This window comes from Haemorhous mexicanus, chromosome 23, assembly GCF_027477595.1.
Source record: "Haemorhous mexicanus isolate bHaeMex1 chromosome 23, bHaeMex1.pri, whole genome shotgun sequence".
Classification (NCBI taxonomy): domain Eukaryota; kingdom Metazoa; phylum Chordata; class Aves; order Passeriformes; family Fringillidae; genus Haemorhous; species Haemorhous mexicanus.
Window position 1 is genome coordinate 6,927,596 of NC_082363.1, and position 22,615 is coordinate 6,950,210.

At 58.0% G+C, this 22,615-nt stretch overlaps 1 protein-coding gene across 3 annotated transcripts in view; it reads right to left on the minus strand.

The window, feature by feature from the left end:
- The window catches only part of AGRN (agrin), a 109,505-nt gene extending 87,160 nt beyond the window's left edge, over positions 1-22,345 (minus strand). Inside the window, exons 1-2 of one of the 3 annotated variants that reach the window (XM_059866781.1) lie at positions 21,819-22,345; positions 15,198-15,459 (exon numbers count right to left, since the gene is read on the minus strand). In XM_059866781.1, the coding sequence (XP_059722764.1) occupies positions 15,198-15,459; positions 21,819-22,307 (751 nt within the window). In that variant the 5' untranslated portion in view covers positions 22,308-22,345. Of the gene's footprint in view, positions 1-14,711; positions 14,769-14,881; positions 14,957-15,197; positions 15,460-21,818 lie in introns of those variants that run through there. The other 2 variants (XM_059866784.1, XM_059866783.1) reach the window with 2 other exon arrangements.
- Positions 22,346-22,615: the final 270 nt, after the last annotated feature.

Genomic DNA, 22,615 nt, shown 5'->3' on the forward strand with positions numbered 1-22,615 from the left:
GGTGTGACTTTGCACCTGCTCCCTAAATCACCTCTTTGTTCTCGGGCTGAATTCCCACTCCTCCCCATGAAACCACCCCAGAATTCCCAATTTATGGTGTGGATCTCTCCACAGCTCTCCCCACCAGCGCTGGATTTGGTCCCTCCTCCCTCAGGGAGCAGAGCAGAGCCACCCTGCTGTCCCCAGCTCTGGATCCCTCCCCTCCATGGGGCTGAGCTGAGCCCTGCTGAGGGGTCTGGGGGTGCTCACAGACAGAGAATCCCGGGGAGCAGCTCCCTGCATCCCAAACCCCGCCAGCATCCCGCTGCAGGATCCCTCAGGGACAGCAGGGGGGGGACACAAAGCTGCACCAGCCTTTTGTCACCACAGCCCTGTCCCCAGAGCCAGTCCCAACAGCAGGACAGGACCCCCAGCCCGGGTGGGGCCCCGCTTCCTCCCGCAGCCCTGGGGACAAAGGCGCCTTTGCTGGGGACAAGGCGCCTGTCACCAGCCCCGCGTGGCTCAGAGGAGGAGCTGCAGCCACTTGATTTTCAGTGGGAGCAGCACCAGTGGGGCCAGCAGAGCTGTGGGGCTCCTGGGCTCCTCCTGGGGTGTCCCTGTCCCCTGTCCCAGCGCAGCCCCCGGCGCTGGAAGCACAAAGGGCGCTTGTGTTGGAGCCTGGCGCTGTTTCCTGGGCAGGGAGCCAGGGCTGGCAGCTCCCAGCAGAGCCATCAAAGCCTCGTTTGTGCTGCCGAGCCCCCCGAGCGGCGCTGGGGCACCCACGCGGGGAGGCAAGGCCACAGCAGCCTGCTGGGGACAGCCACAGCCCTGCTCACAGATGGGGACAGGGGGACAGCCACAGCCCTGCTCATGGATGGGGACATGGGGACACAGGGACAGCCACAGCCCTGCACATGGATGGGGACATGGGGACAGCCACAGCCCTGCTCACAGATGGGGACAGGGGGACAGCCACAGCCCCGCACATGGATGGGGACATGGGGACAGCCACAGCCCTGCACACAGATGGGGACACAGGGACAGCCACAGCCCTGCACACAGATGGGGACACAGGGACAGCCACAGCCCCGCACATGGATGGGAACATGGGGACACAGGGACAGCCACAGCCCTGCTCACAGATGGGGACACAGGGACAGCCACAGCCCTGCTCACAGATGGGGACATGGGGACAGCCACGGCCCTGCACATGGATGGGGACATGGGGACACAGGGACAGCCATAGCCCTGCACATGGATGGGGACATGGGGACACAGGGACAGCCACAGCCCTGCTCATGGATGGGGACAGGGGGACAGCCACAGCCCTGCTCACAGATGGGGACAGGGGGACAGCCACGGCCCTGCACACGGATGGGGACAGGGGGACAGCCACAGCCCTGCTCATGGATGGGGACATGGGGACACAGGGACAGCCACAGCCCTGCTCACAGATGGGGACACGGGGACTGCCACAGCCCTGCTCACAGATGGGGACATGGGGACACAGGGACAGCCACAGCCCTGCTCATGGATGGGGACACGGGGACAGCCACAGCCCTGCACACAGATGGGGACATGGGGACACAGGGACAGCCATAGCCCTGCACATGGATGGGGACACGGGGACAGCCACAGCCCTGCACACAGATGGGGACATGGGGACAGCCACAGCCCTGCACATGGATGGGGACACAGGGACAGCCACAGCCCTGCACACAGATGGGGACATGGGGACAGCCACAGCCCTGCACATGGATGGGGACACAGGGACAGCCACAGCCCTGCTCATGGATGGGGACACGGGGACAGCCATGGCCCTGCTCATGGATGGGGACATGGGGACAGCCACAGCCCTGCACACAGATGGGGACATGGGGACACAGGGACAGCCACAGCCCTGCACATGGATGGGGACAGGGGGACAGCCACGGCCCTGCACATGGATGGGGACACGGGGACACAGGGACAGCCACAGCCCTGCACAGGGAAGGGGGCATGGGGACAGCCACAGCCCTGCACACAGATGGGGACAGGGGGACAGCCACAGCCCTGCTCACAGATGGGGACATGGGGACAGCCACAGCCCTGCACATGGATGGGGACATGGGGACAGCCACAGCCCTGCACACAGATGGGGACAGGGGGACAGCCCTGGCCCTGCTCACAGATGGGGACAGGGGGACAGCCACAGCCCTGCACATGGATGGGGACATGGGGACAGCCACAGACCAACACACAGATGGGGACAGGGTGACAGCCACGGTCCTGCTCACAGATGGGGACATGGGGACACAGGGACAGCCACAGCCCTGCTCATGGATGGGGACATGGGGACAGGGGGACAGCCACAGCCCTGCTCACAGATGGGGACATGGGGACACAGGGACAGCCACAGCCCTGCTCATGGATGGGGACACAGGGACAGCCACAGCCCTGCTCACAGATGGGGACAGGGGGACAGCCACAGCCCTGCTCACAGATGGGGACATGGGGACACAGGGACAGCCACAGCCCTGCACATGGATGGGGACAGGGGGACAGCCACAGCCCTGCACACAGATGGGGACAGGGGGACAGCCACAGCCCCGCACATGGATGGGGACATGGGGACAGCCACAGCCCTGCTCATGGATGGGGACAGGGGGACAGCCACAGCCCTGCTCATGGATGGGGACAGGGGGACAGCCACAGCCCTGCTCACAGATGGGGACATGGGGACAGCCACAGCCCTGCTCACAGATGGGGACATGGGGACACAGGGACAGCCACAGCCCTGCACACAGATGGGGACATGGGGACAGCCACAGCCCTGCACATGGATGGGGATACAGGGACAGCCACAGCCCTGCTCATGGATGGGGACATGGGGACACAGGGACAGCCACAGCCCTGCACACAGACGGGGACACGATGGGGACACGAGCCAGCCTGGGCCAGGGAAAGGCTGTGCCACAGGTACGGGCGGGTTCCAGGATCCCAAAAAACCCTTCCCTTCCCAGGGCAGGAGCTGGGGATGGATCCAGGATGGATCCCTGCTCCACCACTCCAGCATGGACACCCCCAAATCCCTCCTGGGTCAGGGAATTCTGTGAGCCCACATTCCCAGCCCGGATCCCACAGGATCAGAGCCATGGCAGGCTCCAGGATCCCAAAATCCCCTTCCCTTCCCAGGGCAGGGACTGGGAATGGTGTCCCAGGCCAGGATTCATCCCTGTCCCCACCATTCCAGCACGGACACCCCCAAATCCCCCCTGCTGCTGGCACAGATCTGGTGATGCTGAAACTGACTGGGATCAGCTCCCAGCGGGAATTCTGAGCCCACATTCCCAGCACGGACCCCACCCCAGGCAGTGCATCCCAACTTCCCAAACCCCCTCCTTCCCAGTGTCCCCATTTCCCTGCCATGTCCCCGGATGCAGATTCCCTCCAGGAATCCCAGTGGCCTCTCCTTTCCCTCTCCTGCTTTAAAGTCGCTTTTCCGCCGCCCTGAATAATTGAGGGGAACATGAAAATTTAAAGTCTTTCAAGATTCCATTAAAATTCATTCCCTCCCCTTTGGAGAACGGCCACTGCCAGGCTCCCATGCAGGGCAGCTGCCTCCCTTCCCAGGATTCACCTCCGGAGCCAATTCCCTGGGAATGGTTTCATGGAGACCCCGAAACAGCGCCCTGCATCCCTCCCCATCAGCCTGCTCATCCCATCCCTCCCGACTCCAGCAGCAATCCTGCAGCTCTGCCTCCTCCTGCCCACTGAGGATCCTGCCTTTCCCAGCACCCCTGCATTCCCAGGACAATGATTCCTGCATTTCCCAGCACCCCAGCATTCCCAGGACAATGATTCCTGCCTTTCCCAGCACCCCTGCATTCCCAGGACAATGATTCCTGCCTTTCCCAGCACCCCTGCATTCCCAGGATGATGGATCCTGCCTTTCCCAGCACCCCAGCATTCCCAGGATGATGGATCCTGCATTTCCCTGCATCCCAACATTCCCAGGATGATGGATCCTGCATTTCCCAGCACCCCTGCATTCCCAGGACAATGATTCCTGCATTTCCCTGCATCCCAGCATTCCCAGGATGATGGATCCTGCCTTTCCCTGCATTCCCAGGATGATGGATCCTGCCTTTCCCAGCACCCCAACATTCCCAGGATGATGGATCCAGCACTTCCCAGCACACCAGCATTCCCAGGACAATGATTCCTGCATTTCCCAGCACCCCTGCATTCACAGGACAATCATTCCAGCATTTCCCAGCACCCCAACATTCCCAGGATGATGGATCCAGCATTTCCCAGCACCCCTGCATTCCCAGGATGATGGATCCTGCCTTTCCCAGCACCCCAGCATTCCCAGGACAATGATTCCGGCATTTCCCAGCACCCCAACATTCCCAGGATGATGGATCCTGCCTTTCCCAGCACCCCAACATTCCCAGGATGATGGATCCTGCATTTCTCAGCATTCCCAGGATGATGGATCCTGCTCTGATCCAGGGCTGCAGCCCCTCATCCCCTTCCTCACAGGAATTGTGGGGTGGGATTCCCAAAATCCCTCATCCCCAGCTATTCCTGTTGTGCATCCCATCTTCCCTGACCCTGAGGACTAACCTCAGGAATAATCTAAAGAATAACTGAGGAGTAACCTAAGGAATGACCTGAGGAACAACTGAGGGATAATCTAAGGAATGACCTGAGGAATAACTGAGGAATGACCTGAGGAATAATGTAAGGAATGACCTGAGGAAACCATCACACAGCATTTAAAAAACCAGTAAAAATTAAAGGCCAGAGCTGCTTTCAGTGCTCTTACAACGCCACCAAGGCCACCAACCCCTTTTCTGGGAGCACCCTCTGCTTCCCAGCTGCTTCCCAGCCCCTTCCAGCCCTCCGGAGGCTGCTGGGGCAGGCTCAGATTTCCCAGGGAAGCTGGAGTTAATTACTGCCACACCCTTGGGCAAAGCCCTCCCAATTTACCCCACTTGACCAAGTGACCCCGAGGATTTGGAGCGGGCCCCATAAATCCCAAAGCCACGTGGGGTTTGTTTTCCAGGAGGGAATGATCAGGGAATGCTGGCGGGGAGTTCACACCTCCCTTTCCAGCACAAGGGGACTCCATCCTCAGCATCCCTGAGATTCCCTTTCCCCAGGGAATGTTTTATCCACACTCCTCCTATGAGGAGAGAGGGGTTTTATCCTGTCCCCTCTGTGCCCAGGGGAGCTCCAAGGAAGAGGCAGATCCAAGGAATCCCACCACACCACCTCAGGAACCACACAAACCACCCTTGTGTGGCCTCTCCCGCCCCACTCCCCACCCCAAAGAGAAGAGGAATGATGTTCTTACCTAATGAATAATCCACAATCCACCAGGGATGGGGCAGCACATGGAAAAAAACACAGGGAAAACAGCTGGATCAGACCAGGGGAAATCCTGCTCAGGAAAAGGGCCCAGCCCTGCTCCTGCCTGGGCAGCCCAGGGTGGGTCTGCTGGCCATGGACAGCAGCTGGACCCTCACCCCAAAAATGCTGCAGCCCCCTCCCTCTAGAGCAGAGATTCCCCCCAAAAAAGGTGCAGCACCTCAGGGAAGAGATTTCCCCCCAAAAAGCTCCGGCCCACCCTGCAGAAATTCCCCCCAAAAAAGCTGCACCCCCAGAGATTCACCCCAAAAATCTGAAGTCTCAGAGATCACGGGGTCACCCAATACATTTGCAGCCCCCAGGGCAAAGATTCACCCCAAAACCACTGCATTTTCCCCCAAAAATTCACCCCAGAAAACCCGCAATTCCCCTGAGAGATTCACCCCAAAAAAACCTACATTTCCCCCAAGAGATTCACCCCCAAAAAATCTGCAATTCCCCTGAGAGATTCACCCCAAAAAACCTACATTTCCCCCAAGAGATTCACCCCCAAAAAATCTGCAATTCCCCTGAGATTCACCCCAAAAAAACCTGAATTTCCCCCCAGAGATTCACCCCCAAAAGCTGCAGCCCCTCAGGGAAGAGATTCACCCCCAAAAGCTGCAGCCCCTCAGGGAAGAGATTCACCCCCAAAAGCTGCTTCCTCCAGATATTCACCCCCCAAAAAACTGCATTTCCCCCCAGAGATTCACTCCCCAAAACCCTGCATTTCCTCACAGAGATTCACCCCAAAAAAACCTGCATTTCCCTCCAGAGATTCACCCAAAAAAGCTGTAATTCTTCACAGAGATTCACGCCAAAAAAACCTGAATTTCCCCCCAGAGATTCATCCCAAAAATCCTGCATTTCCCCCAAAAGATTCATCCCAAAAAGCTGCATTTCCTCACAGAGTTTCACCCCAAAAAAACTTGCATTTCCCCCCAAGATTCACCCCCAGAGCAGGGGCTCACCCCAAAGCTGCAGCCCCCAGAGCAGGGGGTCACCCCCAAAATTCAGCCCCCAGAGCAGGGGGTCATCCCAAAGCTGCAGCCCCCAGAGCAGGGGGTCACCCCCAAAATTCAGCCCCCAGAGCAGGGGGTCACCCCAAAGCTGCAGCCCCCAGAGCAGGGGGTCACCCCCAAAAGCTGCAGCCCCCAGAGCAGGGGCTCACCCCCAAAAGCTGCAGCCCCCAGAGCAGGGGCTCACCCCGAAAGCTGCAGCCCCCAGAGCAGGGGCTCACCCCCAAGAGCTGCAGCCCCCAGAGCAGGGGCTCACCCCAAAGCTGCAGCCCCCAAGAGCAGGGGCTCACCCTGAAGCTGCAGCCCCCAGAGCAGGGGGTCACCCCAAAGCTGCAGCACCCAGAGCAGGGGGTCACCCCAAGAGCTGCAGCCCCCAGAGCTGGGCTCACCCCCAAAGCTGCAGCACCCAGAGCAGGGGCTCACCCTGAAGCTGCAGCCCCCAGAGCAGGGGGTCACCCCAAAGCTGCAGCCCCCAGAGCAGGGGGTCACCCCAAAATTCAGCCCCCAGAGCAGGGGGTCACCCCAAGAGCTGCAGCCCCCAGAGCTGGGCTCACCCCCAAAGCTGCAGCCCCCAGTGCAGGGGGTCACCCCAAAGCTGCAGCCCCCAGAGCAGGGTGTCACCCCAAAGCTGCAGCCCCCAGAGCAGGGGCTCACCCCCAAAATTCAGCCCCCAGAGCAGGGGGTCACCCCAAAGCTGCAGCCCCCAGAGCAGGGCTCACCCCAAAAGCTGCAGCCCCCAGAGCAGGGCTCACCCCAAAAGCTGCAGCCCCAAGAGCAGGGGCTCACCCCGAAGCTGCAGCCCCCAGAGCAGGGGCTCACCCCCAAGATTCAGCCCCCAGAGCAGGGGGTCACCCCCAAAAGCTGCAGCCCCCAGAGCAGGGGCTCACCCCAAGAGCTGCAGCCCCCAGAGCAGGGGCTCACCCCCAAAAGCTGCAGCCCCCAGAGCAGGGGCTCACCCCCAAGAGCTGCAGCCCCCAGAGCAGGGGCTCACCCCAAAAGCTGCAGCCCCCAGAGCAGGGGCTCACCCCCAAAAGCTGCAGCCCCCAGAGCAGGGGCTCACCCCCAAGAGCTGCAGCCCCCAGAGCAGGGGCTCACCCCCAAGAGCTGCAGCCCCCAGAGCAGGGGCTCACCCCAAAGCTGCAGCACCCAGAGCAGGGGCTCACCCCCAAGAGCTGCAGCCCCCAGAGCAGGGGTCACCCCAAAAGCTGCAGCCCCCAGAGCAGGGGCTCATCCCAAAAGCTGCAGCCCCAAGAGCAGGGGCTCACCCCAAAAGCTGCAGCCTCCAGAGCAGGGGCTCACCCCAAAAGCTGCAGCCCCCAGAGCAGGGGGTCACCCCCAAGATTCAGCCCCCAGAGCTGGGCTCACCCCCAAAAGCTGCAGCCCCAAGAGCAAGAGCTGCAGCCCCAAGAGCAGGGGGTCACCCCAAAGCTGCAGCCCCAAAAGCAGGGGCTCACCCCCAAAATTCAGCCCCCAGAGCAGGGGTCACCCCCAAAAGCTGCAGCCCCAGAGGGGCAGTGGGGCCCAGCAGAGGCAGGGAAGGGCTCCTGTCCCAAAGCAGGGGGCAGAGGGGCGGCAGGGCCGGCTCCAGCAGCAGCTGCTGCTGCCAGGGCTGGTGCCAGGGTTGCCAAGGCTGCCGGGCTCTGTTATCCACCAACAGCCTTTGAAGTCAGGGCCCAGGAATGTGCCTGCCAGGGAAGGAGGGACAGGGACCCCAGAGCCACCCAGAGCCACCAGAGCCATCTGGCTGCTCCCCAGGAGCATCCCGGGGCACATCCCCTACCCAGGGACTCACAGCAGGGCCAGCAGGAGCTCACAGAATCCACAGAATTTTTACAGAATCACAGAATGCCAGAATTCACAGAATCCACAGAATCACATAATCCACAGAATGCCAGAATTCTCAGAATCCAAAGAATCCACAGAATCCACAGAATCCACAGAATCCACAGAATCCACAGAATCACATAATCCACAGAATGCCAGAATTCACAGAATCACATAATCCACAGAATTCACAGAATTTACAGAATCACAGAATGCCAGAATTCACAGAATCCACAGAATCACAGAATCCACAGAATTCACAGAATCCACAGAATCCACAGAATCACATAATCCACAGAATTTACAGAATCCACAGAATGCCAGAATTTCCAGAATCCACAGAATCACATAATCCACAGAATTCACAGAATGCCAGAACTCACAGAATCCACAGAATTCTGGAATCCCAGAATTCAAAGAATCCCAGAATTCACAGATTCCACAGAATCACATAATCACAGAACCCCAGAATTTACAGAATTCACAGAATTCTGGAATCCCAGAATCCACAGAATTCCCAGAATCCCCAGGTTGGAAGAGACCTCCAAGACCATCAAATCCAGCCCAGCCCCAACCCTTCACCTCAACCCTGGCACCCAGTGCCACCTCCAGGCTTTGTTAAACCCACCAGGGATGGTGACTCCACCACCTCCCTGGGCAGAACATTCCAGAACTTTCTCACCTTTCTGTAAAAACCTTTATCACCTTTCTGTGAAAAACTTCTCCCCAACATCCACCTGGATGTCCCCACTGGAGGGGAAGGAGGAGTTCCCTGAGGAACTGAGCTCTGACCTCCTTGTCATGGTGCAGCTGGAAGGACCCAGCAGAGCCAATTATCCATTTTTTATCCGTTCTTTATCCATTTTTTATCCGTTTTTATCCATTCTCCACCCATTCCAGAGCTGAGATGTGACTTCCCCCCCTCTGGCCACACCACCCACAGCCTGGATCCCAGGATCAGCACCCTGAGCTCCTCCAGGCCATTCCCAGGTCACAGCTCCCCGGGCCACATTCCAGCCTCTTCCTGACAGGGCCACCCCCCGGGAGCCCTCTGGACAGACAGACAGACAGCTGGGAAGTGTCTGTCCTGCAGATCCCAGGGCACGGGGTCAGGCTGCAGAGCTCTCAGGAAAAAATCCCCGCTGGAAAATGGAGCAAAAGGCAGGGGCTGTGTGTGTGGAGAGCAGGATTCTGGATGTGGGGCTGGGCCCTTCTCCTGTCAGGACAGATGTGGTGGCCAGAGGGTCCCCAGGGTCCCCAGAGCAGCAGCTCCAGCCCCCCCTGCTGCTTCCTTCCACCCGGGATGGATTCCAGAGCTCCTCCAAAGGGTTCCCACGCCTGGAGGGGCTGGAATGTCCAAAATCCTCCCCCTGGGATGGAGCAAGGCTGTCAACACACAGCTCCTGCTGCTGCACGGGCCGTGGAAACACCAGAGCCCAGTGCTCCCAGTGCTCCCAGTGCTCCCAGTGCCCTGGGATGCTCCCATGGGATGCTCCCGAGGAGGAGGAGGAGGAGGAGGAGGAAGGATAATGCACAGGCTGCAGCAGCAGCAATGTCCCTCACCCTCCTAAAGGGCTCCTCCACTCCTCCTTCCCCCAGGCTGGGAAAGCCCAGCCTGCAGGACCAAACCTCCATGGAAAAGGAGGATCTGGGCTGGAAGGAATCCCGAGGGAGCCCCAGCACCCACCCCCCTGAACCCCCAAACCCACAGCAGGGACAGGGCTGAGGCAGCCAGGCACTTCCAGAGGCTGGAAAAGGCTCCCTCGGGCACAGAGAGGACAAGTGCAGGGTCTGAGCAGGGCTGGAGCTGTCTGGGAGGAACGGAAAAACAATTCCAGCTGGGATTTCTGTGGATTGCCTCAGTGCCTGGGAACTGGGGCCTGGCCAGCAGCGCTGGGCTCGGGGCTTCCATGAGCCACAGCAGCACAGAGAGGGGCAGCTGGAGGCAGGAGAAGCTCTGGGATGCAGAGTTTAAAGGGAATTTGGCAGGAATGCTCAGTCTGAAACCCCTCCCAAACCTCCCAGCAGTTTTTATCCGTCACTTCCAAGTGGAAGAATCCTGTTGTGTCCAAAGCCATTTGGACATGAAACCCTGACTGGTTCCTGGTGCTGCATCCCAAAAAAAGCTTCATCCCACTCCAGCAGCAGGGAAATTCCAGGTCCTGCCCCCTCCCCTGAGCAAATCCTGGGGGAGCAGAGCAGGAACCTGGGTCTGTCTGTCTGTCCAAGACAGGAAAAAGAAGGCAGCAGGCCTGGGAGGTGTCCTGGATTAAAGCAGCTCTGGACTAAAAAATAGCCCTGCACCAAAAAAACCAGCCCTGGACTCAAAAAAAACCAGCCCTGGACCCCAAAAAAACCAGCCCTGGACCAAAAAAACCAGCCCTGGACCAAAAAAAATCAGCCTTGGACCCAAAAAAAATCAGCCTTGGACGTCAAAAAAACCAGCCATGGACGTCAAAAAAACCAGCCCTGGACCAAAAAAAACCAGCCTTGGACCCAAAAAAACCAGCCCTGGACCCAAAAAAAACCAGCCATGGACCCAAAACACCAGCCCTGGACCCCAAAAAACCAGCCCTGGACCCAAAAAAAACCAGCCCTGGACCCAACCCCAGCCCAGCCCCCAGTGTTTTCCTGAGTGAGTGGGTGGGAAAGTCCAGCCTTTGATGTTCCACTGAGCGGCTCCAAAACAAAGCTGGGCCATGGGAGATAAAAACACCAAACAAACCTCGCCACGGGACACATCCGGGAGATGGAGTGGGAAAGAATTCCATTTCCATGGAGGGCACGGCTGCCCCAGCACCATGGAAAAACCACAGCACAGCTGCTTTCCACTCCCAGCAGGGCAGCAGAGCCCAGATCCAGCAAGCTGGGAAAAACCATCCTGAAAAAGCTGCTCTGGGCAAGGCAGGTGCCTCCCCAGTATTCCCTGTGCAGCCTCTGGCACGGCCTGGATTCCCTGGAATTGAGGCACCACGGTGCCTTCCTGATATTCCCCTCACACCCCTGGAAATTGCCCAAATTCCCTGGAGCAGGCAGCAGTGGCACCTCCCCAAAATTCCTCTTGCATCCCTTGAAACTGCCCGAATTCCCTGGAAACGAGGTACCAATGGTGCCTCCCCAGTATCCCACTCACACCCCTGGAAGTTCCCCAAAATTCCACGGAAGAGGCACCAATGGGGCTCCCCAATATTCCCCTCACACCCCTGGAAACTGCCCAAATTCCCTGGAAGAGGCACCAGCACTGCCTCCCCAGTTTTCCCCTCAGAGCACTCGGCGAGCTCTGGCATTGCCCAAATTCCCCGGAACTGAGGCACCAACGATGAATCCTGATAATCCCTCACACCCCTGGAAAGTGCCCAAATTCCCTGGAAAAGGCACCAGTGGGGCTCCACAATATTCCCCTCACATCCCTGGAAATTCCCCAGATTCCCTGGAATCGAGGCACCAATGATAATCCTAATAATCCTCTCAAACCCCTGGAAATTGCCCAAATTCCCTGGAGCAGGCAGCAGTGGCACCTCCCCAAAATTCCTCTCGCATCCCTTGAAATTCCCCGAATTCCCTGGAACTGAGGCACCAATGGGGCTCCCCAGTTTTCCCCTCACATCCCTGGAAAGTGCCCAAACTCCCTGGAGCAGCAGCAGTGGCACCTCCCGAGCCCTGGCATTGCCCAGATTCCCGGGAAGTGCCCGGAGCTGCTGGCAGGGTCCCAAGGGGAGGCTGCCCTGGATCCCAGGGATGCATAGCTGGAATTCCAGGCTGGCAGGGCAGGATCTGTGCCAGGACAGGGCATGGGAACACAGCTCGGGCAGGGGGAACTGGGAAGGGACTGGGCAGGGCTACTGGGCAGGGACTGGGCAGAAGGAAACTGGTCAGGCCAAGGTTACTGGGAAAAGAGTGACCAGTCCAGGGCTACTGGGAAAAGAGAAACTGGTCAGGCCAGGGTTACTGGGAAAAGAGTGACCAGTCCAGGGCTACTGGGAAAAGAGAAACTGGTCAGGCCAGTGTTACTGGGAAAAGAGTGACCAGTCCAGAACTCCTGGGCAGAGAGAAACTGGGCAGGGCTACTGGGCAGAGAATGGTCAGGGCTACTGGGAAAAGACTGACCAGTCCAGAGCTACTGGGAAAAGAGAAACTGGTCAGGTCAGGGCTACTGGGAAAAGACTGGCCAGGCCAGGGCTACTGGGCAGAGAATGGTCAGGGCTACTGGGAAAAGACTGACCAGTCCAGAGCTACTGGGAAAAGAGAAACTGGTCAGGCCAGGGTTACTGGGAAAAGAGTGACCAGTCCAGAGCTACTGGGAAAAGAGAAACTGGGCAGGGCTATTGGGCAGAGAATGGTCAGGGCTACTGGGAAAATACTGACCAGTCCAGAGCTACTGGGAAAAGAGAAACTGGTCAGGCCAGGGTTACTGGGAAAAGACTGGCCAGGCCAGGGCTACTGGGCAGAGAGAAACTGGGCAGGGCTACTGGGCAGAGACTGGTCAGGGCTATTGGGCAGGGGGAAATGTCCAGGGCTACTGGGCAGAGACTGGTCAGGGCTACTGGGCAGAAAGTGACCAGTCCAGGGATGCTGGACCCAGAGAAACTGACCAATCCAGGGATGCTGGGCAGGAGGAAACTGGGCAGAGACTGGTCAGGGCTACTGGGCAGAGACTGACCAGTCCAGGGCTCCTGGGCAGAGAGAAACTGGTCAGTCAGGGATCCTGGGCAGGGGGAAATGTCCAGGGCTACTGGGAAAAGAGAAACTGGTCAGGTCAGGGCTACTGGACAGGAGGAAACTGGGCAGAGACTGGTCAGGGCTACTGGGCAGAGACTGGTCAGGGCTACTGGGCAGAGACTGACCAGTCCAGAGCTCCTGGGCAGAGAGAAACTGGTTAGGCCAGAGCTACTGGGCAAAAACTGGTCAGGGCTACTGGGAAAACAGAAACTGGCCAGGCCAGGGCTACCGGGCAGAGACTGAGCAGTCCAGAACTCCTGGGCAGAGAGAAGCTGATCTGGGCTACTGGGCAGAGACTGGTCAGTCCAGGGCTCCTGAGCAGAGAGAAACTGGTCAGTCAGGGATCCTGGGCAGGGGGAAATGTCCAGGGCTACTGGGAAAAGAGAAACTGGTCAGTCCAGGGCTACTGGACAGGAGGAAACTGGGCAGAGACTGGTCAGGGCTACTGGGCAGAGACTGGTCAGAGCTACTGGGCAGAGACTGGTCAGGGCTACTGGGCAGAGACTGACCAGTCCAGAGCTCCTGGGCAGAGAGAAACTGGTTAGGCCAGAGCTACTGGGCAAAAACTGGTCAGGGCTACTGGGAAAACAGAAACTGGCCAGGCCAGGGCTACTGGGCAGAGACTGAGCAGTCCAGAACTCCTGGGCAGAGAGAAGCTGATCTGGGCTACTGGGCAGAGACTGGTCAGTCCAGGGCTCCTGAGCAGAGAGAAACTGGTCAGTCAGGGATCCTGGGCAGGGGGAAATGTCCAGGGCTACTGGGAAAAGAGAAACTGGTCAGGTCAGGGCTACTGGGCAGAGACTGACCAGTCCAGGGATGCTGGGCAGGAAGAAACTGGGCAGAGACTGGTCAGGCCTACTGGGCAGAGACTGGTCAGGGCTACTGGGCAGAGACTGGTCAGTCCAGGGCTCCTGGGCAGGAGGAATGGCCTGGCAGCCTCGGGAGCTGATCCTGCAGGAAGTGCTGCAGGATGTCCCAGCCTCCCACTCCAGATTAAAATTCCACAGGAATTTGCTCAACAAATGGAGCCTCTCAGCTCCTGCCACCAGCCCGGGGGTGTTTCACATTTCTGCCACTGGGAGGGAGGGCAGGGACCCTGGGGCTTGGGGGTGACAGGGATGGGACAGGGCAGGGATCCTAAATCATCACCTGCCCATCACCCACTGACCCCAAAATCAGTGCCACACACAAACCAGCATGACACCCCTCAAGCACCACCCCTGCTCATCCAGGGGCTGATAACCCCACAAAAAAAAACCACAAAAACCCCAGAACAGCCTCACCCTCCACGCAGTGCTCCACCTCCTCCAGGTTGTGCATCGTGATGCACATCAGGCTGGAGTTGGACTGCCCATTCAGGGGCTGGGAATCCCACAAAACTCCACAAAAATCCCACAAAAAAAACCCTCAAAAGAACCCCAAAAAACCCCAAAAAAGCCCCAAAAATCCCCCCAAAGTCCTCACCTTCCACGCAGTGCTCCACCTGCTCCAGGCTGCGCAGGGTGATGCACATCAGGCTGGAGTTGGACTGCCCATTCAGGGGCTGGGAATCCCACAAAAACTCCACAAAAACCCCCCAAAAAAACCCCTAGAACAGCCTCACCTTCCACGCAGTGCTCCACCTCCTGCAGGCTGCGCAGGCTGATGCTTACTAGGCTGGATTTGAACTGCCCATTCAGGGGCTGCAAACCCCACAAAACCCCACAAAAATCCTACCAAAAAAACCCCAAAAAAACCCCAAAAAAGCCCAAAAAAATCCCTCAAAGTCCTCAACTTCCACACAGTGCTCCACCTCCTCCAGGTTGCGCAGGGTGATGCGCATCAGGCTGGAGCTGAACTGCCCATTCAGGGGCTGGGAACCCCACAAAACCCCATAAAAATCCCCCAAAAAAAACCCCCAAAAACCCCAAAAAAACCTCACAAAATCCCCTCAAAGTCCTCACCTTCCACGCAGTGCTCCACCTCCTCCAGGCTGCGCAGGGTGATGCGCATCAGGCTGGATTTGAACTGCCCATTCAGGGGCTGCAAACCCCACAAAACCCATAAAAATCCCACAAAAAAACCCCAAAAAAACCCCAAAAAACCCCTCAAAGTCCTCACCTTCCACGCAGTGCTCCACCTCCTCCAGGCTGTGCATCGTGATGCGCATCAGGCTGGAGTTGAGCTGCCCGCTCAGGGGCTGCAAACCCCACAAAACCCCATAAAAATCCCACAAAAAAACCCTAAAAAACCCCCAAAAAAACCCCTCAAAGTCCTCACCTTCCACGCAGTGCTCCACCTCCTCCAGGTTGCGCAGGGTGATGCGCATCAGGCTGGAGTTGAGCATGAGCTCGTTGCGGTGCGCCGGCCACAGCGCCTGCGGCGCGGGGTTGACGAAGAAGATGCGCGTGTCCCCCGTGGCCACCTGGTTGTCACAGATCAGAGGGTCCCCGAAGCCCCCGATCACCACCTTGTTGCCCCCGTCCAGCAGGATCTCGTGGGTGATGATGTCCTTGCCCTTCAGGTAGCGCCAGACCCGCACCTGGCATGGGGAAGGGGAGAGGTCACCAAGTTGGTGTGTTTTGGGGCATCCTGTTTTGCTCTCTTTTCCCTCCCTAGGCTCCTGTTTTCCTCCCTGGACTGCTCTTTTCCCTCCCTGAGCTGTTCTTCCCCCTCCCTGGGCTCCCATTTTCCCTCCCTGGGCTCCTCTTTCCCCTCCCTGGGCTGCTCCTTCCTCTTCTGGGCTCCCATTTTCTCTCCCTGGGCTGCTCCTTCCTCTTCTGGGCTCCCATTTTCTCTCCCTGGGCTGCTCCTTCCTCTTCTGGGCTCCCATTTTCTCTCCCTGAGCTCCTCTTTCCCGTTCCTGGTCTCCTCTTGCCCTCCCTGGGCTCCTCTTTTCTCTCTCTGGGCTCTCATTTTCCCTTCCTGAGCTGTTCTTTCCCCTCCCTGGGCTCCCATTTTCCCTCTCTGGGCTCCTCTTTCCCCTTCCTGGGCTCCTGTTTTCCTCCCTGTGCTGCTCCTTCCTCTTCTGGGCTCCCATCTTTTCTCCCTGGACTCCTCTTTTCCCTCTTTGGTCTCCTCTTTTCAGTCCCTGGTCTCCTCTTGCTCTTCCTGAACTCCTCTTTCCCCTGCCTGGGCTCCCATTTTCTCTCCCTGGACTTCTCTTTTCCCTCTTTGGTCTCCTCTTTTCAGTCCCTGGTCTCCTCTTGCTCTTCCTGAACTCCTCTTTCCCCTCCCTGGGCTTCTCTTCTCCCTTTTTGGCCTCCTCTTTTCCCTCCCTGGTCTCTTCTTGCCCTTCCTGGACTCCTCTTTTCCCTCTCTGACCTCCCATTTTTCCTTCCTCAGCTGTTTTTCCCCCTCCCTGGGCTCCTGGTGGCCCTGGCAGACAGATTTTATCCCCCTGGAAAAGGAGCCATTCCCACTTTTCTGCCTGGGCCCTTCAGGTGTCCCCCCTGGATCTGAGGGGCTGTTCAGACACAGAGACTCTTCCCCTGTGCCAAATTCCTCCCTGAGTGCCTCCAGCCCAGATCTGAGGCTGCAGAGTTCAAACCAGGGGCTGAAACCTCGCTGGGGGCCCCGGGGAACGCAAATCCTCTGATCCCTGATCAATCTCGGAAATTTAATTTTTTTGTTGTTGTTGTTTTTGCAGCCTGAGCTCCAGAATTTCAGCCCTGATGGAAAAGGCTCCAAAGTTCACACTGAGCTGGAGCCAAACTCCTCCAGAGTGTCCCTGGCAGGGCTGGGAGGACGGGAATGGGGTCATTCCCACATTCCCTGTGGCCACGGCAGCCACAAGCCAGAGCCAGCCTCACCTGCCAAGCAGGAAAAGGGAATAAATTCAGCATCAATTCAGCACTGCCTGTGCCCTGCAGGCACAAATCAAGGTGAAGAACCGAGTTTAGGAGTTTATCTTTCCCTCACAGCCTCCTGTTTTCCTCACACTTTCTCCTGCTGGTGAAATATTCGGAGCAGGACCCCGGGCTTGGGGGGTCTGAGCTCCCAGGCAGCACAGCCGTCCAAAAAAAGCAATAAATTACCCCAATTATCCTCCCAACAACTGCACCCTCCCTGCCCTGCTGCATACCTGAGCTGCAGGAGCAGCCCAGGTGCAAACAGGGCTGTGACAGCTCCTCTGGAGCTGCACATGCCTCGGCTGCTCCCAGGCGTGGAGAGCTCAGCCAGCAGGAAAGGTGGGGGTCCCCCGGGGGGGGCTGAGCCACCCCAAAGCTCCAAAAGAAAAAAAAAAAAATTAATAGAAAAAATATAGAATGGTTAAAATAGAATGATAAAAGTAGAATTTAAAAATAGGATTATTAATATGGATTTATAAAAGTGGGATTTTAAAAATAGAATTATAAAAATAGAATTTTTAAAATAGTTATAAAAAATAGAATTATAAAAATAGAATTTTTAAAATAGTTATAAAAAAATAGAATTATAAAAATAGAATTTAAAATGTATTTTTATAAAGATGTATTTTATAAAAATAAATGATAATGGAAAAATTCCTACGTGGGATGTGTCCCTCCCTGCACATCCCAGATCCGAGCTGCTGGGCAGGGACAGGGACAAAGTTTTGCTCCCCCTGCAAAGCCACTGAGGGGCTGCTCCCAGGTCTCCACGGGATTTTCTCTCCTCTGTGGTCCTTCAGCACAAGGCCAGCTCCCAGCAGGGTGAAAGGAGTGCTTAAAGCCCAAATCCCACCAGGGAGGGCAGAAATCTCCCCAAAATTTGCTGAGGTTGAACTCAAAAAAGCCCCACTCGTGCTCATCCTCCTCCTCATCCTCCCCGGAGCGAGGATGGAGCAGGAGCACCACTTTCCATGGATATCTGGGAATGAGAGGGGCCTGGAAGGCTCCAGCTCCCCCAGGAGGGACAGCTCTGGCTTCTGCTGGCTGGGAGCAGGGACAGCACCTGAGGGAACACCTGGAGCTGGGCCAGGAGAGGTCTGGGATGGAGAGAGGCTCGGGATGGAGAGAGGCCTGGGATGGAGAGAGGCCTGGGATGGAGAGAGGCCTGGGATGGAGAGAGGCCTGGGATGGAGAGAGGTTCAGGTTTAGGATGGAGAAGTTTAGGATAAAGAGGTCTAGGTTCAGGATGGAGAGGTTCAGGTTCAGGATGGAGAGGTTCAGGTTCAGGATGGAGAGGTTTAGGTTCAGGATGGAGAGGTTCAGGATGAAGACCAGGACATTTCCTTCCCCCAGAAGCTGTTGGGACACTGGAATTTCCCCGGCTGCTCCCAGGGATGCCCAGGTGGGATTTCTACAGGGATAAGAGTCGGACTCTCCTCCCTGCAGGTCCCCCCCGACCCCAAAACCATTCCAGGACTCCCTGAAGGAGCCTGGAGGAGCCTCCCTGCCCTGACCCCAGAGGAACCGCGGCACCCCCAGCGCCACGGGCCAGCCCAGGTGAGCCCTGGGGAAGGTGTGGAGGGCACAGCCCTGCTCGCAGCCAGCCCTGCTGCCTCCCCAGCCGCTCCTCCTGCCTCCTGCCCGGCCCTGAGCTGCTCTCTCCCCGCAAGTCAAGTCGAGACACCTTCCCGCAGCCGCACCTCCTGCAGCCCCGGGGCAGGCTCCGGAGGAGGTGAGCAGCAAACCAGGGCAAAAACCCAGCCAGACAAAGGAGGAAAAAGAGGAAAAAAAAAAAAACCACCCCTCCTCCTCCAGCAGTAGAAAACACAGCCCGGGGCTGTGCGGGGCATTTTCACAGCTCGGGGTTTGGTTTTTTTGTTTTTTTGGGTGGGGAAAAGCTGAATTCTCCCCCAGCTCTGCAGCAGATGGGGATTGGCGTTAATTGGCGTGGCTGGGGCGCTCAGGCAGCTCCGAGCCAGGCCACAGAAACATCAGAGTCCGGCGGCCTCCTCCCCACCCTAATGAATGGATGTGCGAGGCTCCAAAGCCCGGCAATTACCTGCGGGGCATCCCATTCATCAGCGCGGCGCAATTAAGACTTTGTCACCGCTGACTCACCGGCGGCAGCGAGCATCGGGGGAGAAAAGGAAGGGAGACAGAGAAAATGGGGCTGGGACCTGTTGGGAGGAGGACCCTGCCCTGGAGAGCTCTGTTTTTCCAGGGAGAACAGAAAACGCGGGGTTTTAAGGGGGTTTTAAAGCTCCGTGAAAGCACAGGAGGAGCAGCCACAACTTTATCCGGGGGGAAAACTAAAATCCCCAAAATAAAAGGGTTTTCCAACATGCCGGGGGGTGGCATGCTGTAATAGGGAAGGGGACCACCTGTACAGGAACATTCCTGCCAGGAAAACGCCGCGGGAAATGCCAGGTTTGGTTGTGTAAGTTGGAGCAAAGTCCCCTCTGGAGGAGCTGTCACTCGGGATGGGAAGCGCCGAAAGGGATCACCCGGAAATTTAGGGAGATAAAAGCCAGAATCAGCTCTGCTTCCACGAATTTTTTGGAATTTTGGGAGATAAAAGCCAGAATCAGCTCTGCTTCCAACCCTTCCCCCTCCCCTTTTTTGTCTCTCCGTGTGCCTTTTCCCTGCCCCTTCCCCAGGACCCACAAAACCCCCCCAAAATCTCTGCTCCATTGTCCGGAACAGGATCCACTTCCTTTTCCACACTTCCTACGGCACTCACAGAACCTGGATTTAGCCTATAAATAGCAACTGCCTTCCTAACCATCGGGACAGCCCAGAAAAAGGCACTTCAGGGGGCCCGAGCAGGAAGGGACAATGCCAGCAGCAGCAGCTTTGGGCAGAAGTCAGAAACTGCAAGCAGGAATACCAGATCCCTTGGAGAAAGGGCACAGCAGCCACTTTTTGGGAATTCTGTCAGCCCGTTCCTCCTCCCCTCAGCTCCCCTGGCAGCCCAGGCATGGCTGGCAGCTATTTCGGGGTGTTTATCTAACATTAACTTCACATTTCTCCCGGTGCTTATCTGTGTCTATCGAAGCGGGGTTTGGAGCCGGGCTGGGAAGAACAATGCCCCAGCACGGAATTCACAGATCCCCACGTGCCCGCTCCCTCCCGGACCACCCAGCTCCAGCAAAACTCGGGATTTGGGGTGTGGGAACTCCCCACACGCGCTGGGCCCTCGCCTTTCCTCTGCAGATAAGGGAGAGGCTGTCAGGAGATAACGGCGAGTCCGGGGAGCAGCGAGGGCAGGACAGAAGGAATTGGGGCAGGAATTTCCTCAGCACAAGATCCTGGATTTCTCCCAGCTCCCCCGGGGGCAGTGCAAGGACAGCAGGAGCCAGGGGTCAGGCTTAATCCCGAGCTGCTGCTGGAATTTAGGTTAAAAACAAAACCAAAACAAAACAAACTGCAGGCATGGCAAATCCACACGGTTCCAATTCCAAGACTTGGGAAGATCTGAGGAGGGCAATGAGCCAAGAGCTGCTGCAAAGCTGCACATCCCCGAGTCACTGCAGTGACAGGAGATTTATCTGCTCCCAGGTCCTCGGGACACCCCAAATCCCATTCCAAAGCTGCTTTTCCCTGCAAAGACACCACGGAATGCCACTAAAAATGACACAGGAAGGGCTGATGGGCAGGGAAAGGGACAGGGAGCCGCTGTCCTGTGAAAATTCCCGAATGTCACAGCACTGCCACAACGGGATGATGGGATGGGATGAAAGCTTTCCTGCTTTCACTTTGACACGACTCCAAGGCTGGAACGATCTCTCAGGAACCTGTCCTGGCCCTTCTGAGCTCTTTGGAGACCAGGAACGGGCAGGAGCAAAATCCCAAACTCCAGAGCAAGCAGCACAAACCTCACCCGGGCACTGCTCAGGGAAAGGCAGGGAAGAGATTCCCTTCCCAGTGTGAGGAATTCAGACTGTGCTTCCCAGAAAGCCACCACGGGCAGCCCCATCCCACTCCTGGCTGCTCCAGCTGGGGCTGGATTGCACCTTGCAAAGGCAGAGCTGCTTCTCCCATCCCAGCTTTTCCTTATCCCAGCTTTTCCTTATCCCAGCTTTTCCTTATCCCAGCTTTTCCTTATCCCAGCTTCTCCCCCATCTCAGCTTCTCCCCCATCCCAGAGTCCTGCCCTGCTGCTGCAGGATGATTTTCTGCCAGGCAGACACCTCGCTGCGAGTCCGCAGTGGGGAGAAAAGGGATTTATTTCTCACCCTGGCATTTCTGCCTCGCCACCAGCGCCACTGGGCCACCTCCTGTGGCCACCTCGCGCCGGCCTCAGGTGGCCACATCCATCTGTGCCCCACAGGCACAGCTCATTAATGCTCGGCGGAGCACCCAGGATGTGCCAGACACTCTGCAAACAGACGGTGCCGGCTCTCGCCCAGGGGGGCTGCGAGCTGCAGATGGGTCGGGGGGCGCTGGGAGCGGGCAGGGGCTGGGGGATGCTCGGGGGATGCTCCAGAGCTCCGCAGGGAGAGTTCTCCGAAGGGAAAGTTCACCTTCCTCTCCGCCACCAAAGCATCGCCCCCGGCCCTGCCTGGCACCAAGCAAAAGCAGGGTTTTTAGGAGGAAAAGGGGAACGGGGAGAAGAGGGAAAGGCAAGGGAGGAGCGTGTCCTTGCCGGCGAGATTCCTGCCCCGGCAAGGGTTAAGGCATCCGGCACGTTTTCTGTCAAGCGGGCGGATGGGATTTCAGGTTGCTCGGGACTTCAGCGTCTCTCCGCTTCGGGGGGAGATAAAAAAACCCCAGAGCCCGAGGCCAGGTTGGTGGTTAAACAATAGCTCGGGCTGCAGGAACTCGAGATGCTGCTAAAGTCAACAGGAGAGGCTCTCAGCACCTCCCGGAAAGTTGGGAGGCAGCTCCGCATCACGCCAAAGCCAAAGAGGGAAATGCCCATAAAAAGCAACCTCTGGAGATCCCCCCCACCCCCCCCGGGCCACACAGCAGCTGGAGCCTCTCCACAACCCAAAAAACCCCCGATTCCAGCCCGAACCGCACAGGGCGAAAGTTCCCCGCGCGGTTTTTACCTTGCACGAGTAGGTGTGGTGCACCGGGTCCACGTTCATGATCTCCTCCACCGTGCCCGTGAGCACCACGTTGGCCTCCTCCTCCCGGCGCTCCAGCTCCCGCTCGGGGCAGCTGGCCCGTGCCAGTGCCAGCAGTGCCACCGCCATCAGTGCCGGCAGCGCCCGGCCACCGGCCGCCCGCCGTGTCCCCATGGTGGCGGTGGCGGTGGCGGCCCGGTGGCGGTGCCGGGGAGCCCGGCAGACAAAGCGGCCCCGCTCGCAGGCAGCGCTGGCGCAGCCGAAAGGGCCACTTTTGTTCCAGGAGGTGAAAAGGAGGAAAGAAAGAGAGGAGGGAGGGAAAGGGAGGGAGGGAGGGAGGCAGCGAGGGGAGGGGAGAAGGAGGAAAATCCCAGGAGGAGGAGGAGGAGGAGGAGGAGGAGATCTGGAAGGCGCCGAGGAGCGCTCGGCTCTCGCTGCCGTGGCCCTGGAAGAAAGCGCGCAGATTTGCATGCAATCTGAATTGCTGATAAGGAGGGAGCGGGGGTTAGGGGGGAGACGAGGGAGGGAGGGAGGGAGAAAGGAAGGGAGGAAGGCAGCGCGGCCGCCCGCCCGCCCTGCTGGCAGCGCTCGGTGCGAACGCCGCCCCCAGGAAAGGGAGCCGCGGTTAATGGATAATCAGCGCCGCAACGTGAGGAGACTTTTAAAGGTGTAGGGACCGCAGCCGGCCCCGCCACCCCCTCAGCGTGAGTGGCAGCTGTCCCCAATTCTGGCCCGGGGTGTCCCTGGCTCCGTCCCGCACCCCCGAGATGCTCAAAGGG